The sequence below is a fragment of the Pithys albifrons genome, chromosome 15 (assembly GCF_047495875.1).
Source record: "Pithys albifrons albifrons isolate INPA30051 chromosome 15, PitAlb_v1, whole genome shotgun sequence".
Classification (NCBI taxonomy): domain Eukaryota; kingdom Metazoa; phylum Chordata; class Aves; order Passeriformes; family Thamnophilidae; genus Pithys; species Pithys albifrons.
Genome location: NC_092472.1, coordinates 5,777,835 through 5,796,579, shown reverse-complemented (window position 1 = coordinate 5,796,579; position 18,745 = coordinate 5,777,835). Strand labels below are relative to the sequence as shown.

General features: G+C 39.7%; 1 protein-coding gene across 11 annotated transcripts in view; it reads left to right on the top strand.

Annotated features, from left to right (window-relative positions):
- TENM2 (teneurin transmembrane protein 2) overlaps nt 1-18,745 on the top strand; it is a 585,930-nt gene that overhangs the window by 480,527 nt on the left and 86,658 nt on the right. For all 11 annotated transcript variants that reach the window (XM_071570619.1, XM_071570615.1, XM_071570614.1 and 8 more), the window contains one exon: nt 15,799-15,993. In XM_071570619.1, the coding sequence (XP_071426720.1) occupies nt 15,799-15,993 (195 nt within the window). The remainder of the gene's footprint in view (nt 1-15,798; nt 15,994-18,745) is intronic.

Here is an 18,745-nt window from a genome sequence, read left to right as displayed (position 1 = left end):
TGGAGTTATGGTTGAAAAGTGATGTAATGGCCAAGGATCAATTAAAGAATCAAACATGCAGCTTGATTATCTTATTTTGGTGTGGCCACCTTTCTATATTCATCTCTGTTTTCCTGTAACCTCTATGACATAACCACTGAAGTATCTCAAGATGTCCTTCTCTTCCTGCTGTTGATGTCTGATCATACTTTTGGTTTTTCACGGTTTCAAGTTTTGTGGTAAATCTGCAAGCAGGCCTCTTGCATTCACCATTTGTAGAGTTCAGTGATACATTGAGTTCCTAGAAGTGACTCAGAGTTGGTTATGATTTCATTTCATCTCATATTTGAAGGGTGTGCAACTCTCCCACTCCTTTACCAAAACTACTTCCAAAGACACTTCACATACTGTTTTCCAACTATGCACAGAGCCTCCTTTAATTTTGCATTTTAAAATACTAGGCTTTCCATCACAAACATCTTTAGCTACTCTGAAAAGGTGAACAATGTACCATCACATGGGATTTGTACTTTGGCATGATGAGCACAGCCTGCCAGGACATGGTGTCTGATCAGGAAAAAAGAACTCGAGTAGCTTCTGTCAACTGCCATGAAGTTGCCATTTAGCAGAGACTTTTAGTTGACTATGCAATGTAATAAGAAACATGTTTAATATTTTAATCTAAATGGATTGAGGGCTTTAGGATTTTTTTAACCAAAAATTTGTACGATGTTTGATCAGTTGACTTTTTAATCTGATTTTAAGAACTCTAATTAATCAGATTCATGTTATTCGCGGTTTCTTTTGCTGTTCTCCTTGTGTGGGTTTTTCATTATTTTATTTTCATTCTGTTTGTTTTTGGCTTACTGGCAAAGGACGGCGCCACTTTAATAAGTATAAAAAGAAGGGTAGGTTTTTTTAAATTTCTTTTTATTTCTTTTGCAACATCTATTTAGTTTGAAATAGTTACTAAGCTGTAAAGTGTAGTGTCTCTTTAAATTAATGGATTGCTGTTTGCAACACAATAAGATTTCCTGCCACTGCCATTTTCTTTGTTGTGTGTGTGCTATTAATTTCTGTGTAAAAATGTAAAGAGCTGTCAATTACTAGGTAAGTAAGGTATAATTGCTAGAAGTAGCAACTCATGCTTTTTTTCAGTTGTTGTTCTGCTTTCAGTTGTTTGAGACTCTTCTTACTCTGAGGTTTTTTGGAGGCTTATTGTTTGGACAATGGTGCATAATGTTTTTTCATCCATTGGATACACTGCTTGAAACTGTTCTCTTTGTGCCACGTCTAGAACGTTCCCAGTGGCATAAGATGTTCTGGGAGTGATTGCAATGGAGCAAATTTTGGGGTGCATCCTGCTGAATAGTTCAGTACTTCGTGGCCCACACGAGTTAATGGTGTCTGGCATATGCTGGTAACGTACAGGAGTTTGTATTTCCTCTCTGTGTCAGTAAGGAAAAGTGTATTTGTCTTCAAAACCTGGCTTGGAATTGTAGGAACTAAAAATGGCTCAAGCAGACAGAGACTCCCTGGACTTTGAGGGGAAAGTTGAATACTGAAGAGCCTCTTTCCTTTGCCTGTCCTGCATAGAAGGGATGAAACCTGAGGGGTGGCAGCACTTTGGGTCTTCCTTGGCAGTCAGAAAAAATGTGTGTCTTGTGCTATTCAAGTGACTCTCTGCAATAACAGCTTATGGATCAGACAAGTGAAGCTGTTCAGATCAAACGTGCTGACACCCACACCAGAGGGGCTTCCAGAGCAAAGGGCTGGAGAGGAACAATAGTCTGGGAAAAATGTGCTGGGTTTGGGGCATTCTGAAGAGGTTATAATGAGCAATAGTGTTTGTTAAAGCTGATCTGTTGTGGTTAGTACTTTACTTGCAAAAAAAGAAATAAAAGCAGTGCCTGACTCCAGGAAGGAACCAGGTCGATACAAGTTGAAAAGGAATGAATGTGAAGATGTAAGGAAAAGCAGTTATGTGCTATTGTAAAAACACACCAGCAGTGTGATTGTTCTGTGTGGGGGAACACTCCGGGAAAATACAGTTTTAAGAGGGATAATGGGGCAAATAGATAACATCTTGTGGCTAATGGAGGCCAAATGGGGCCTTCAAAGGGGAGACTGAGCATAGGAAACACCTCAAGGTTTTAAAATTTGACTCTCAAAAGCATCCTAAGTTTATGGAAAGCTTGAAGTCAGAATTTGAGCAGTGAGTAGTGTGGTGTGAAGGGCATCTGTTAGTGGAGTTAGAGCATGAAGCTGCTGTTCCATTCAACAGGAGGGAAAGACTTGAAACAGGATTGGGAAAGAAGAGCCACGCTGAAGAGCTGAAGGTTAGATTAACAAATTAACAGCATGATTTTTGCAGCACTGTTGCATTTAAATGTGACTGATGAAGACTGAATTTGTCAACATGGAGAAAAAGGTGTTTATTACATTTAATGTAGATTTTATTTGCTAAAAACCAGGGCAGAATTCTGACCAAGAGATACAATGCAGAAAAAGATCTGTGAGACTTTGTCAAAGCCTGAATGTGAGAGGAGAAAATGTGTCAAAAATAACATCCAGATGATGAACCTTAATAGTAGGTAGAAGGATAGTATTGTCCACTGTGATAGAGCAAGAATGCAGGGTAGGGCTGAGAAGAAGTGGCTTAAAGAGCAAAAATAAATTAAAGAAGAAATAACTTTATTGGTAAGCATTTTCCAAGTTCATAATTATAGCATGTCTCATCACTTACATCATACTCTTGGGGGAGAAAAAGAAAGTATGCTTTTCTTTGGAAATGCTGCATTCCTGACTTGTCACCCACACATATCTCACATCCTTTCTTGCAGTTGACAAAATTCAGCATGTTCAGCTTCTCTCTTTGTATCTGTTTCTGGGTGGGTTTGTTTTTGGGTTTTGTGTGTTTATGTGTGTCTGTGTGCCAACTTCTGTGCGTGCTGCAGCAGCAGCACAGCCCTGGCTTGTCACTCAAAGCTTCTCTCACAGTAGGTGGAAGCATCATTTTGATACTTGAACAGGCAAGGCTGTCTTTGGCAACATTCCTCTCCAGCAGTTCCCACCTCTCTGACTCAGTACCTTAAAATGCCTTTGTTATAAACTTTCTTCTTGTTTTCCCAATCTCATATTTTATTAGTACACTTTTTTTCATTTCTGGCAAACTGATCATGTCCTCAGTTGCCTTTCAGTGAGTTTTATGTACAGGACAGTGATTGCCCTCGTTTTTCTTAGTCTTACAGAACTGCAGTACACTAAAAAGGGGTTTGTGCCATTAACTCTGCCTAAAATAATTACAGAATAAATAAATGGCCATGTAAGCTATTTTGACAATGACTGACAGCCATTGCTGTCTGTCAGCTGCTACTTAACCTGCATGAAATGAGATAGTAGGTTTGATCCAGTGTCAGGTAGACAAGTAGAGCAAACACAAAATCCATCACTCCCACTCTTTCTAATTGGCAATTTAAACAGGAGCCAAGAACTGATGGGGTCACAGGCTGAATTCTTTCAGATTTTTAGTAGTCATGGCTCCAAAAGGGGCTCAAGGCACACGATCAGCAGTGCCAAGGAGGGGAATGCAGGAGCCATCCTGTCTGGGCTGCAGCTTTCCTCATCAATCCTCCTGGATTCTGTTGGAGATTAGAAGTAAGAACAGGGGACTGCAGAGTCTGGACTCCAGAATTCTACAACAGATACCTTGTTAAATTTCTGTTACAAGACAGGTAATTTAGCATCCTACCATTTCATTGCTGTTTAGAAGTATGTTCCTGTCTCTGTAGTACATTGTAGATTAGCAGGTGTGCTGTTAGGAACAGGATGGTGACAGAAAAGTACTCAGATTACTCCCCAGCCTGCACTGGGCTACAGTTGGTGCTTCAGACCCTTTGCCTTCTTTGTAAGAGAATATTTGCAAAGTTGAAATAGGACCCAGGAGCTACTTTTAGCATTGGGAATATTTGGGAAAACAACCTTTAAAACTATAGTTTTCAACATGCAAAATATTAACTTCTCATTGTTCTTGAAGTTTTTATGGCTTCTGTTGATTCCAGCTTTGAATTTAGGATTGTAAAGAATTTATCTACAAAAGAGCTTGTCCTGAGTCATCTCAAGTGGGAATGCTCCTGTTGTTTAGAGGCACATCCTTCCTTCTTTTTGTTATAATTGTGCCTCTACAAGGCAGCAAAAATGCTTTAAATTTTCAAACTCTATTTACTTAATGTTGTTAAATATACCTGATACTTGCATCTAGTGTAACAACTGAATTAGCATTTGTTTTCTGTATTAAAATGCCAATAAACATAAAGCCAAATTTGTGCATGTGGATTGCACTGCCCTTTCATGTTTCTAAATTAAGTTGCAACTATGAACTTGGAATTATGTCCCAAAGAGTTTGTAGTGTGGTGGTGCAGCTAAGGCAGACTTATTCTGTAGGAGAAAATGTCAAAGACAAAAGGAGTAGGGAAAAAAAATGGGGATTGCTGAGGAATTCAGTAATGAAACAAGAAGAAAATAACTGAGGGAAGGCACTGATGGGCAAAATGTGATAGGTAAAAAGGGGACATGTAAGGAATTATAAATCTCTGATTTCAGTGAACACTCAGACATCTTTATCTGATCATTCACTACCCAACCTGCAGGAATTTAGAGACCAAAGACAGAGCCAGGGGCAGTACAGGAGCTGAACTGGAACCAAATTTTACTGGCTTAGTATGATAAGAAAGTTTGCTTTGCTTATGTCCAAGATGGAAACACAGTAAAATTTTATTAATGGATTTTTCTTCAACAGCATTATATAATATTTTCATGCTTATTAAAAACTGAGTACCTTGATTTGATCCCTCACAGCTGCTTTTGAAGGCTGCTGCACTATCAGTTACTTCACTTTCTTTATCCTTCTACCCTTCTTGTGCATGTGCAATACAAACACATGTGTTTGCACAAATATTTTCTGTTTCAGTGGGGGTTTAATAAATAAATATTTCAAAAGGTTCCCAGTGCAGCAAGGAACTGGACATGCATACAAATACATGCAGGACACAAACCATTGTGCAGTTTAAGTCTGGCAAGCCACAAATCTTTTTCCCTTTATACTTCCACTGGTGGCCAAGAATCTCTCTGCTCTAACTGCACTCTGCTGAGCTGAGTTGTGCTCAGCGTGCTGTGTGCTTTGTAATTTGTTTCTGTGTTTAATTGGTTAGCTTATTTAATTGTGTTGCAATCTGCATTTTGTTTTTAGGTTGCTTTGTCTCCCTGGACTTGTCCTGGTGTTTGTTTATTTCATTAAGTTCTAAGATTTTGTCTTTGCCGTTGTGTTGGGATGTCTTGGAGTCCTTGTGTTCATGTTAAATGTCACTGAAGCAACTATGATTAAGTGGTATTGGAAACCACGTTAGAGAAATGCAGCTGGTTGAAAAGATCCTTAGACATTGCCATCCCTGAATAACAGAACCAAGCTTTGTATTTCAGCATGCATGAATTCTTTTCATACCTACATTGCATCTGGATTTCAACCTGTAATTTAGATACTTTTCTATCTTTAGCCTCTATTCAGGTGAGATTGAATTCAGTTCACCGTCATCCTCCTTCACTTTCTCAAACAAACAAAAAAATCTCTGACTCAAATGTAGTAAAATGTTTAAATATCTGAAGCTAATGTGGAACTGTGAAGTTAAACATGTTATGATTTAAATATTTTCTGGTAAATTTAATAAGGCAAATAGTGGTAACTAAAATAAGACCAAGCCAGCTTGGGGTTTTAAATACCCTAATCTGCAGCCTGTGGGTGTAATCCTGAATCCACTGCACTGCTGCTTAGCCAGGGCTAAGCCATTTACAAAAAGCAATAGTTTTTACAACATTCTCTAGGAAAGGTGTAAAATTTTACCAAAAATATCTGAAGAAATATCTCACTTTTTTGTTCTTTATTCTACAAGCACAAGTGGCTTCATGCTGTTAGTGCTTCTGTTATGAATCATAACACACAAGTTTGGAAGGATGATTCTGGTATTTGATGTTTGTCTTTACCACTGCTTTGTGTGAGCTTGAAGCATCCTCTGTGATTTCTCAGTGGATCTTTGCACTGAGGTAGCAACTGAAACCTCTGAAATAGTTTGGTTTTCCCTTCCTCCTCAGTTTTTCTAGTGATGAAGTTATCAAGATGCAAATGAAGATCTACATGCTTGTCTCTGACAGTAGCTGATTTCAACATCTGTTTCTTTCCATCTGTTGGTAGAAAGTAAAACTTGTTTCTCTGCATGGTCTTCACTGCTTTTATCTAAAGCAGGAGTTTCACAGCCCTGATTCTGTGTTACCAGTTCCCACAGAAAAAGGGTGTTTGTTTGTTTTTTCCTTTCTTTTCAGACATAAAATATGTGACAAACTGATCAGTCACATTCTTCTGTGGTAAACCAGAACCAGGGCAGAGGAACTTCCATTTCCTTGAACACACTGATGCATATGACAAAGACATTGAACTGTGCTGCTCTTTAATGATATAGGAGATGGGCAGAACTCGACCTGGACTGGCTGCAAAACAGTCCACCCTTTGCAAATCATCTTAGTGTACTGCACAGAGAACTGCAGGCTGTCCTTTAGCACGGGCAGTGAGAGCTGCACAGCTGCTGGAACAGGGGAGGGGGAGACCAACAGGCTGAGAGTGTTGAATGCAGAATGTACTGACAAGAGAAAGTCCTCCAGACATTGGACTCCCAGCACAGCGTTATCTGTGTCTAGTGCATTCAAATGTCATCTTTTCTCTCTGTCTCCCATTTTTAGTTTGTTTTATGCCATTTAAAAATCTTTTTTATGTTCTACTGTGGCTTCCAGTGAGACAGCACAGGGGTGTTTTTTTCTCCCCCTGCTGTGCTCCAGTGTCTTTAGAGAACTAAGATCTTTGTTGGTGTTTAGTGAGATTGTCTCAGCTCATCTGCACGACAGCAGTAATGGGACTTCAGTCCTTTCAATACACCATTAAAATAATTCCAATGTAGCTGCCATTTTCTTAATTTTTATTTCCCCTATTCCTACAGACTGCATTGTTATTGAAAATACTGTAAGGGTCAATTCATCAAGCAAAATATTCTTGTACCAAGTGACCAGCCTCAAAGAGATTTTAAAAATTGGCTGTGGTTCTGGAAATTGGTGCTAGATAGTGTGGGAAGACATGTTTGTATTTCTTGCATGGATTTTTGTAACAGTTGTTAAGCAAAGCAATTATCTAATGGAAATAGGGACTTTGTACAATAGTAGAGAATGGAACAGTAAATGTTGTCTGTTTGACAGATGGGCTCACACTGAAGGCAGTGAGAAAAAATATGACCTTTTTGATAAATTTTTGCCAAAGCAAAGGTTTGCTGAGAGTTCAGAAGAATGTAAATATTCATTATGCAATAAATGCTGTTCAGTCACTTCTATAAAAATCCTGCCATTTTTTTTGTAGAACAGCTTAAGTACTTATCGATTGAGAACTTCTATAACTCCCCAAATGGAGCCATCCCCATATCTCTACAGGTATTTTAAATGAATTGAATTAATCATAGGCTTAAAAGTCTCTAGTGGTCTTCGTTAAGTTTCCTGGGTTTAATTAAAACATCTGTGCGCTTTTAATTTATCGATTCATCCAACTCATATGTCATGTTTTTAACACACCCCAGCATGCTCTGCATCATTTTTAACCCGATTTCCACTTAACTAAAGCAATTAAATTCACCCCGGATTAATTAAAGCATCCATACTTTAGTGCTTAAGTCAGCGTGTGCTGCTTCCCTCAAATGGTTTCTGAATGTCAGAGATTTGACACACCTGATGGGTTTTTTGTCCTTCTGGAAATTCTTCTGGAGTCTCTTCCTTGCTTACTAATGTGCAGCCTGGCAGAGGTGGGCAAGGGACTTGGTAAGACTGGGCTTGGGCACCTGAGGTAGGGACAGCAGGGCATGGCTGGGAAGGGCTGTGCATCCCCTCAGTGCTGACCTGATGCCTGCCAGGGTAGGGTGGCACTGCTGTTAAATCATAAAAATTAGTTGTGTGTTCTGTAAAGCAAAGTTTCATGAAATAACTATCTAATGGCAGTGACAGGTTTTGATAGTTGTTACTTGTTCTTCTTCTGGGTGAACATCTACAAGATGAGTTCTGGTTGGAAGAGCACAAGGCCTTAGAGCAGCCTGAAGAATCAGAATCATAGAATGGATTGGTCTGGAAAAGACCTCTGAGATCATCAATTCCAACCCCTGCTCCAACTCCAGTCCCTTTACCAGATCATGGCACTCAGTGCCACGGCCAGTCTCCGTTTAAATGATCAATCTCAGGGATGGTGAATCCACCACCTCTCTGGGCAGGCCATTCCAATGCCCAATTACTCTCTCTGTGAAGAATTTTTTTTTTTTTTTTGTGGATCTTCCTAATTGTCACTGTTCCTCAGAACGTTTCAGCCTGACAGAAGTTAATGATCTCTGAATTCAAACACTGTTCTTCCTGACCATGCAAATAACATGTTTGTGAGGCACAAAGAGGAAAGTCTTGGATTCATTCAGTCTCCCATTGCAGAATAATTTTCTTGGGTCTAACTTTGCTATGAGTGGGGCATCTTCTCACCAGTAAAGTAGCATAAAAACTACATAAACTGGTAAAAAAACAAACAGTCTAAACCATGGAGTGGTCTTGGAAGTTATTTCAGCTTTTCATAACCGTAAATGAACTCCAGTAAACTTATAGGCATGCAGAGAAGTAGTGAAATGTGCAGCCAACTGATTAAAATAGGTTTAAACAGAAAATATGAAGCAAAGTGTTATCAAATGAAATAATTACATTTTCAGACTGCAAATAAGTAGATTCATATGTCTCCTAATTTTTAGAAATATCTTATGGGCAAATACTTGGTGTAACAAGCCATGTGACAATTAAGGGCAAATACTTGGTGTAATAAATGATGTGTAATAAAATAAGGGATGTCTCAGTACTATTTTGTTTATAATAATGTAAAGTCTAGAGCCAACATTCTGAATCAGCTTGACAGCAATTAACTTTTTTAATAACTGGGCTGATTTTCTAAAATGCAAATGTTTGTAATTCCTTTGGGTGTAGTGGTTTTGTGGATTTTAAGTCATTTAGATTAGGATTGTTCATAATAAATAGGTATGACTTCATCTTAGGAAAATGGGAACTTGGTTGTAGCTTTTGGAGTGACACTAAAATTATCCATGGCTTAGGTAGACAATTGTAGTAGGATTCAGCTCCAGCAAAACACGTCTTTACCTACTTGGTTATTAATCTAATTTGTCCATTGAAGAGAAATCAGTATTTGCAGTCTAAATGCCACATAAGCATCACCAACATAAAGACAAAAAGAGACAAACACCAATACAATGTGACCCTACTCATATTTATTAAGTGTTTGGAACAGGCAGCTGTAGACAACACTTGTTTTAGATCTTTCCTCTCTTTCTACTCCAGTCTGGAGCTGACCTGGAGTGCATTTAGAGGTTTCAGATTAGACTGTCAAAAACAATAATCCATCTTCTTTCTATACTGGCAAACCCTTGAATAATCTCTCAGCAGTAGCAGCTTAATCTCTGCTGGAAGGAAGTCCAAGTGAGAGCTGTTAGAGAGGGAATTAATCATCCCCTAAAGGAGCTGCACCCAGAAGGGTCACTGGTATCATTCATTGGTAAGAACTTTGACCTTTTATCTGTCTTCAGTACAATTCCTGGTGGTCATTGAAACAAAGAGCAACTGTATTTTTATTATGTGAGTGTGCATTTCACTTCTTCATGTAACTAGGAATTTGTGCAACTCTGTCCGAAGAGCACATCAAAACTGACCAGTCACTTCAGTGGGTTTTTTTGTGACTGAAGTTCACTCGCTCCTCCTAAACAGGAGGACCTACAGACAAAAATAATCTTTATATCTCTTAGGTCTGACAGAATTCTCTACAGTTCTACAAAGGCTGAATATATCTTACATAGGAGAACAAGTAGTGTCTCTTTTTTTTTCCCCTGAATATGTTTGTTTGTGTAGAGGTTACATTAATGAAGTAAAGCCATAATGGCTCAGACCAAAATTGCACTTCACCCCAGATTTCAGCTGTATGGTGGCATGCAGCAGAGTTGAGGAAGGGTAAAAATTGTACTTGCCTTTGTTGCTTCTTCAGGAAATTCTTTCGGTTCTAGAGCTGGGACTTTGTACAATTTTAGATGATGCTTCATTCCATGAATTTGTCTAATTTTGTGATCAATCATGGGATGTTCTTCCAGGAGCTTTAGCTTTTCAGATAATCTTGCTAAAACTGGTGGATGAAACAGCCAGCAGTACTTGGGGTGAGGGCACTTCAGGTGGTGTCCAAGTCCTCTCTTAGTTCAGTCAAATTCACACTTGAACACTCAGCCCTGATTTTCCATACTGTTTGCATTGTGAACAGGCAGTAAAGCTCATCTTTTTTCCACACCAGCTTGTGATGAGAAGAAATGTTTATATGCAGGATTAGGGTTTGCAAGCATTATGGAGACAACCTCACTCAGACATGAGCCCGTGGTGCAGTTTTGTCCATCCAGACCCATCACTCCCCTCACCAGCCTGCCATGGGCATCTCACCACAATATCCTGTGGTATATACATTAAAAAAATTTGACATGGGGGGACTCCTAAGCCTGTAGATGACACAAAGGAAGCTGATCTTCTCCTGCCATGTTCAAAAATTTACATTTCTATGTAAAACTGAGCTGCTTGCAAAATAAGAGCAATAGAAGGGCATTGCTTGTGGCCTGGTCCAGGACAGGGAAACATTGTAGATGCAAGTTCAAAAACCTTCCAAGTCTGCATATCTTTGTGCCCAGAGACTCAAATAATTTTGAAGAGAAGAATACCAATTTGTCTGTTTTATAAGGAGGAACTGAAAAAAGCCTGCAGTAGAGAACTGACAGCTTAGATCCCAGTGGTACAGGACTCTCTGCACCAGGGTAATGTTTGCTCTACAGCAAGAGAAACCAAGCCAGAACTCTGCCTTCACATCCTGTTTGGAACTCCAAGTAGCAGGGGAAGGCCTCTCAATCAAGCAGCTGTGTAACTAACCCGAGTTCTGCAACAGCCTCCAAGAGTTTGACTGCTCAGATATCCTTTGCTGGTTTCTTGCCATGCTCTAGAAGAACACCTCTGGTGAGTATGTGTGTGTGAACACTGTAAGGGTGGGTGAAAGGAGTGTGTGCCCAGCCTGCAGCTGGGAAACCTGTGGGCTCTGTCACTGGACAGAACAGTGGCTTGTGATGCCAGACCATTTGGGTGTGACCCCTTGCCACCTCCTCTCCTCAGCCAGGTGTCACAGGCTGTTACCAAATCACCTTGCCTCATGCCTCAGGGAATGTTAACATTTCTCCAAAGTAACTCTCCAAAGATAATCTTCAGAGAGAGAACTTTTGGAGGGATGTTTGGCTTGTCTTTCCTGCTCAACTGATGTTCTTAAATGTGTGGAGCCTACAGGACTGAAAGGTCTGTAGTATCCATTCCTCTGCAGAGACCCATGTGAAGAACAGGCTGGTTTTGTTCAAATACCAGTAAAGGGCAGAATGACATCACTAAAACCACATTTAGGGTTAATACTTGATGTGCATATTCAAACTTCACTCAGGGTACGTACCCTTGTGTCTAACTTGCTTGACTGATGGCATAACTGCTCCTGAAGACCTCTGTCCACTTTTTGACAGTGCTGGTGTGAGAAATGCAACCTTTCTGTCCACGGAAATAAGATAGAACTTGGTTGTTCCATTACATAAAGCACCTTCCTTCACATTCCTTCAACAGACTTTGAGCAGTCAGTTCTGCCCTGGAACAAGGACCATCCACTTCACATAGGAAAACTTAAACAGTCCTAAATAACAAGAACTCCAGACAATTACTGAGTAGTTTCCACATTAATTGAAGCTGCTTGGATGTAAAATTAGAGTGGATTGGTTTGGATTCTCATCCTGTAAGAATATGTTCTAGCAAATAAGCATAGCAGGCCTCTTTCTGGCTACCTGCTTCTGTTTTCTATGGAAGAGCAGCTTGATTCTCTCTCTTCCTCACACAGAACAGCCTTTAAGCCCACAGGAAAAACATCCATGAAGAACTATCTATTGCAGGCCAGCTTCTTACAACCTCCACTTGCTTACATTCTTGCTTACATGTTTCTCCTGCAATCCTAGTGACATGGCAGTCTTGGAAATGCCAAAATCTGACCCTGAATCTCCGTCAGTTTTCTTACTCTCAAAGTGATATTCCTGTCACATCGTTTGTAGAATAACCCCAGCAGAGGTTTGTAGATTAAACTGTGGCTTTCAGTTGCAAGTGTCTTAATCTCAACTAAGGTTAAATGACAGTCTCTTTTTTGCCCAGAGTCAGTTCTGGTGTCACTGACATCGTGGCCATGCATGCTGCAGTGCCAGACCACTGGAGGCAGATTGCTCTTCAACTCATAGACAAGCCTCACAAGGACTGAATAGATTTATGAACCACAGCAAGACCTCTGACCTGGTAGAAGAATGAAGAGAGGAATGAAAAGCTGTGACATGGCTTTCAGCTTTACTTAAATTCCTGAAGCACCACAGCAGAGTGAGAGAACACTAAAGAACTACTGTGGGGAGCCCAAGACCCAGCACCATCTAGGAATCTTTCTTCTCCTGTGCCAGTCTCTGGTGTCCTAGAAGTTGAACCTTGCAAATCCAGGTCAAAAGTAGGAGCTAAGAATGGCCTTTCTACAGACAAGTTCCAAATAGCAGATATGCATCTCCTTTAGCTGGACTGCAATTGCCCAGTGCTTAATGAGACTTAGGGCAAGCAGATAATTGATGCCTGCTACAGATTTGTAGGTCTAGACACCTGTAGCTCTGACTACAGTGGTCACATTTAAGTGGCTTGGTTTGTTGCTTGGGGTTTTTTCTTGTTGTTTTGGTTTTTTTTAATTTACTTTAGGAACATATTTGTTTCAGCTCAGTCCCTCTTACAAAGAACTGTGCTGTTTAAATAGTTATTGTCTTTATTTGAGTTTTCACTCCAGAAGAGAGGTTTGCAGAACTGAAGTCCTTTCAGGTGTTGAGTGACATGTTGACCTGTAAACCAACAAAAAAAGCTGTTCCTCCCTTGTATCCAGCTTGTGAATTGACCCTTACTTTTTGTCTTTGTAACTGCTTGAACAAATGTGGTTTGTGCAAAGAAACTGTCTAGTGCCTATGGATTCATTCAGCTTTCCTGGGACATTTCCTGCAGTTTTATCAAAGCACAGTGAGGAGTTGGATGGAAAAAAGCAAAAGCATGTCCCAGTGCAGCTGGAGAATCCACACTGAGCAACCATCAATAATGATAACTCTGAATCTGTGCAATGGCTTGGAACCATGTGGAGAATTTGCATACAACAATATTACTGCCTTCTGTAGTGGGCGTGAACAGGGGGACTGCAGGTTTAACCACCACGTTGCCTTGTTCTAGAAACAGAGATTTTTGTGTTAAAATGCGGCCCAAATAAAGGGCCAGTGTCTCTACAACATGTCAGATTGTGTGAGATGGCATCAGGAAACTTGGCACTTGTGATTGCTGCAGGTCTTCAGGACAGGCTTCCTTCTCATCACTGGCCACCAGATCCTCTTCACTGGGGCAAATAAAGAGAGCAGGACAGAAGTGACTACCTTTTTGGGAAAACCTATCAATGTCAGCCCAAACAATCATTTAATTGCAGTGAAATGGAGAGTTATGGACAAAGGAATTGTTTGTGCCCCCAGGTCTTCATACCTGAGAAGTGAAGGAGGTTATCCCTTTCTTCCTGGCTCCCCTGTATGCCCTGCAGGAGGAGCAGCACCCTGGGCACTGCAGGGCTGTGGACACTGGGGAACTGAGCCAGGCTCCTGGTGTAAGACCTGCAGGCAGGAGGAATAGCCACATAGCAGTCAAGCTGCTGCTAGTTCAGCATGTGGTATATCATGGAAGGGTGTTGGACATGCACAGAGATGTCAAACTGGCTGTCCTGGAGTGCAGGATGGACATCATGGATATTTGCATGGTGGTTCAGTCCAGCTGGTTCAATACACTCAATTCTGAAACCAGCTGCAAAAAAGCAAACCCCATAGAACTTGAGAATAAATGTTTTCACAGAAATCAGTAAAGCTCTTGTGAACATAGATCACATTTGCTGCTGGAAATTATATTTATTCGAATTTGTGTTCATTTTTGGAGTAAGAAAGCAACAGGACAAGACTCATGGTAGGACAGAACACCAGGAATGCAGTAGAATGAAGTCCTATTGGATAATGTGGCTCTAAGATATAGGAACAGTAGCAAAAAAAACCAAACTTCAGCATACTGATTTTTTAATTGTTTTACTGTAGAAAACAATAGGCTAAAAAAAGATTATGGATGTGGCCCATCAACCTGTGTTTTAATTGAAATAACTCTCAGCACTCCAAATTTTAGCTAACATTGCAGGTTAGAAATCTGAATTTATTTTTGTCTGATCAATTTTTTTCCCATTTCAAATAGGAAAATTTGTGAAATAAATCTATCCTGAAATGTGTTTTTGCAGCAGATCAATGGGACAGGTAAGATCAATAAGGGTTGCAGGACTGAGCAGTGGAAAAGTTGGATAACTGGACTGTTACACATTTCTTTGTAGGAAATCAATTACTTGGATTCTTCTTGATCATCCAGGTTAAAGGGATAATAGAAGCCAAGAAGACATTAGGACCTTTTAATGATTAACAGCAGCTTTTGAGTGTATTTTTGGCACTGCAAAACCAGGAGTTAGTTTCTAATTACTTTGAAAGGTGAAGAGACAGGGAAATACTTTTCCATCTATATCCAACTGCATCAAAGAGAAGAGCACAAAAGTGTTATCTTTTCTCAAAGCTTCACTTCATTACTCCCATTTCCTGTTATTCCTCTTTTCCATTTCTCTGGGAAGTGACCACATCCAGTCTTGGACAGGCACAGAGGTTTGCAGATTGCCACATTTACAGACATGAGCATATAGGAGTGTGAATAGGTCTTAGTGTAACATTTATATGCAGCTGGGTTTTAATAAACCACTTGTTTCTTTCCATTGCTCTGCATATGTACAACATCTGATTCCTGGCACCCAGGACCTGCCAACTGCCTTTATTATTCATAGCCTTCACTTCATTTGCATAAATGAATATTTGCTCAGAATTTGTCTTACTCCCTCAGTAATACAGGGGTGAGGGATAAAGGTTAATGGTGCTTTCTTGCCAGTACACACAGGGTAAAAGCTGCCACTCTGGGATTTGGGGAAACCAGGTTCAGCAAGGATATTGGTGGCAAGATGCATTTCTAGTAGCTGAAAGCTTCTGTTACTCTTTTGTTCAAGATTCTTACAGTGAAAGTCAAAGGAGCTCAAAAAAGTGTGGGGCCATTACATTAGAAAGTGTTGTGAAAGAAGGAAGGTGCCACATAATAAAATGTTGTGGGGACTGAATGTTTTGTGTTCTGCTGTCTGTGAAAATGGAATGTTACCTAGAGGAAGAAAGCAGAGTAATGGCAGACTCAAATCTGTCCACACCACCCATCAGTTACCCCAAACACTGGCAGTAGTTTATAAAGAACAGGAGTTGTCTTCTTGGAATGCCCAACACATGTGTGGTTTATTAGATAGTACTCAAGTTATTTCTTTGGGAAATGATAACTGAGCTACTACGCATTATCTTAGGGGGGATTTTTCCCCTGTAAATTAACATATTTGAGTACATGTCTAAGTGTTTGGCAGTGGATCTTTAGTGCACTTTGACACAAATACTTGGATGACCCTGGATGCTGTTTTTCTCTCGTTCCCTTTTCCAGCTGCCTGCCCAGTTCTGTGCAGTGGCAATGGTCAGTACTCCAAAGGCACCTGCTTGTGCTACAGTGGCTGGAAAGGTGCAGAGTGTGATGTGCCCAGCAGCCAGTGCATTGATCCCTCGTGTGGAGGTCACGGCTCCTGCATCGAAGGGAACTGTGTCTGCTCTGTGGGCTACAAAGGAGAGAACTGTGAGGAAGGTACGATATTTATTTTCTATGTTGTCAGTTTGTTCTCTGGCTTTTGGAATTATTTATTGAAAGGAAAGAACAGGGTAAAAATCCTAAGCATAAAACTGCTGGAGCAGATTATTATCAAAGAGGGGAGAAATGTGGTCGATTACAATTTTACTCATTAATCAAAGTTCAGACAAAATTTCTGAGCCTTCTGTATATACTGTTTTGCAGTGTTAAGAGTGTCTGCCACAAGTAAAGCCAAACAATTCCTTTGCCAAAAAGTGAAGAAAAATCTTTTCTCATGTATTGTATTTATTGAACATTTTAGAAGTGAAATGCAGAGGAAAAGGGAGCAGTGATAGACAAAATTGTTCAGCTTCAGCTTCACACAAAGCAAACGTATCAGTCACTGTTAAACAGCAGCTGATGAAACAAATTTGAAAGACTTTGATATCCATGTGACTTACAGACTTAATGTAGGGCAAATTACTCCTGTTAGCTGCAATCATACAGGATAAGGAAAGGTGGATGGTACACATGAACAGTGACTGTCTTTTAAATAAAGAAAACCTTTTCAGGTTGAAAGTGTCCAATTCCTTGTGTATGTAAATGAGCAAATATACCAAAATAACCCTTGCAAACTGCAGTCATGGATTAAGCTCAAAACTGGTTGTATTCACAGTGTTTTCTGTTAGAATTCACAACCTAAATTGGACTGCTTTTCTTTTTAAAATATGTTAGTATGGTTTTAAAAGGGAATTTAATTCCCCTGACAATTGCTAATAGACAGTTCAACATAGCCTGGCACATCCTCAGGGCTGTAGTAGTTCAAGTTATGTTATGATGACACTCCAGAGTTCATTAGTCCTCCAAAAGGAGGAGCAGCTTGAGCACTAAAGTGATAGGATGACATGCTTTTAGAACTAAGGAGTCTCTCTGGAATGTTCTGAATGGGTTGCAGAGCTGTCCACCATGTGTATTGATTTTTATCTTACCCTATAATAAAGAGTTGATTCTGCCATCAGAAAACAAAGAGAAGAAATCTGTGGGGACCTAAACCCCTAAGGCTTTTATTCTTTGGACTACAGTTGTCACCTTTGGGACAAAATCTTGCATTAGTCTGAGTGAACTTACAGGGCTAAAAGGAGGAAAAAAACCTGAGAAAGATCCTCACTATTGGGACTGCCAGCACTGCGATGGCTTGTTCAGTTCATTCCTGTCATCTCCTAAAGCTTCACAGTACTGGTTGTTACAGCTCTAATCCAGAATTCAGTCATTATCAAGAGTTTTTCCATGGTTTTTCATGGGTTACATTTTAAACTAGATCCAGAAAATTCTGTAATGTCCTTTTTGTCTACTTAAAATTGCGAGTTCTCAGTTTACACTGAGTGTGTATTGTAGAATTTCTGTAAGAGAAATAGACTCCTGTAGTGCTTAATGCAGTTTATCCTAAAGTGAATGTTTGAAATGAATAAAACAAACATATTTGCAGCTCAGGAGAAGTTTATACAACAAAGATGTTGAACACCACCCAAAGCTGGGACCACTACAAAACTCGGTCAACTAAGTTTTTTTGGAAGGTGAATTGCTATTTGAGATGAAAGGACAGGCATTATTTAATCAACACTGTGATTGGAAGGATATGCTTTCTCCTTAAGATAAATGGATTACAAAGGCAGGAGGTATCTACTGTAAACTTGGAAGGGGCCAATAACATGACAAGAAAGGTTGAAATAACCTTTTGTATATATCATTGGGCAATAAATAAGTCAATGAATGAATTTGCAAATAAATTTAAAAATATCATATTTTTTCTCTAAAATTCCATTTCTTTTGTGCATATTACATTAATTCAAGTGCTATAGTATACTATGAAGTGGTGTCTCTCCAATTCATCATCTACTTTTATTTAAGTTTTTACATTAATTAAAATTTTACCCTTTTAATGGTAGAATGATACAAATGCTGTATCTACAGTTAAATATAATATATGAAATCTCCTCTCTTGATCAGACCTTCCAAAAGGAACGGTGAAGGTTGATTCATTTGCCATTTTCCAACTAGGATATTGAATTAGAACAAGTGGGTCAGCATTTTTGTCTTCCCGATAGCTTTTTATTTCTGCTATTCATCATAGTCATATTGTTCAAACAATTTACCTGAAACAGAAGTGGCACCAAAATCAATATTTGTGATGCACAATTTTTGCAGCATAAACACTGTTGTTCTATTAACAAATTTGCACCCGAGATGAAGAGGCATATTTGTCAGGCTTCATTCACTCTGGTTTCGGGGGGAGAGGAGTGAAATCACCAAATTAGGTTAAATTAAGGCTGCTTTTCTTGTCACTCTCCTGCTCGAGTCATTTTTCAATGACATTTAACTTGGGAAATGTAATTCATGGCTCTTTGGGGACTTCACAGTACATATTGTTCGGAAAACTCCTTGACCTCCTTTTTTGTCCTTAAGGATATAAATTGCTTGCAGTCCCTTTTTTGTCAAATCTACAGAGGGCCCAACACTAAATGAGCTCTAATGATCTGAGCTGCCAAGGGGCCGGCAGTTCTGAGTCTCACGTACCTGCTCGCTGAGGCGCGTTCTTTGTTTAAACACCAAAGACAGTCCCTTTATAAATCCTCACTAAATACCATGGCAAACCCTCCCACATCTCAGGGCCAGAACCTTTGCAGGGCAGTTCTATTGCAGGTAATCACATTATGCTAATTTTAACAGCAGAGGATCTGGCCCAGGATGATAACTGGAAGAGGGTGTGTTA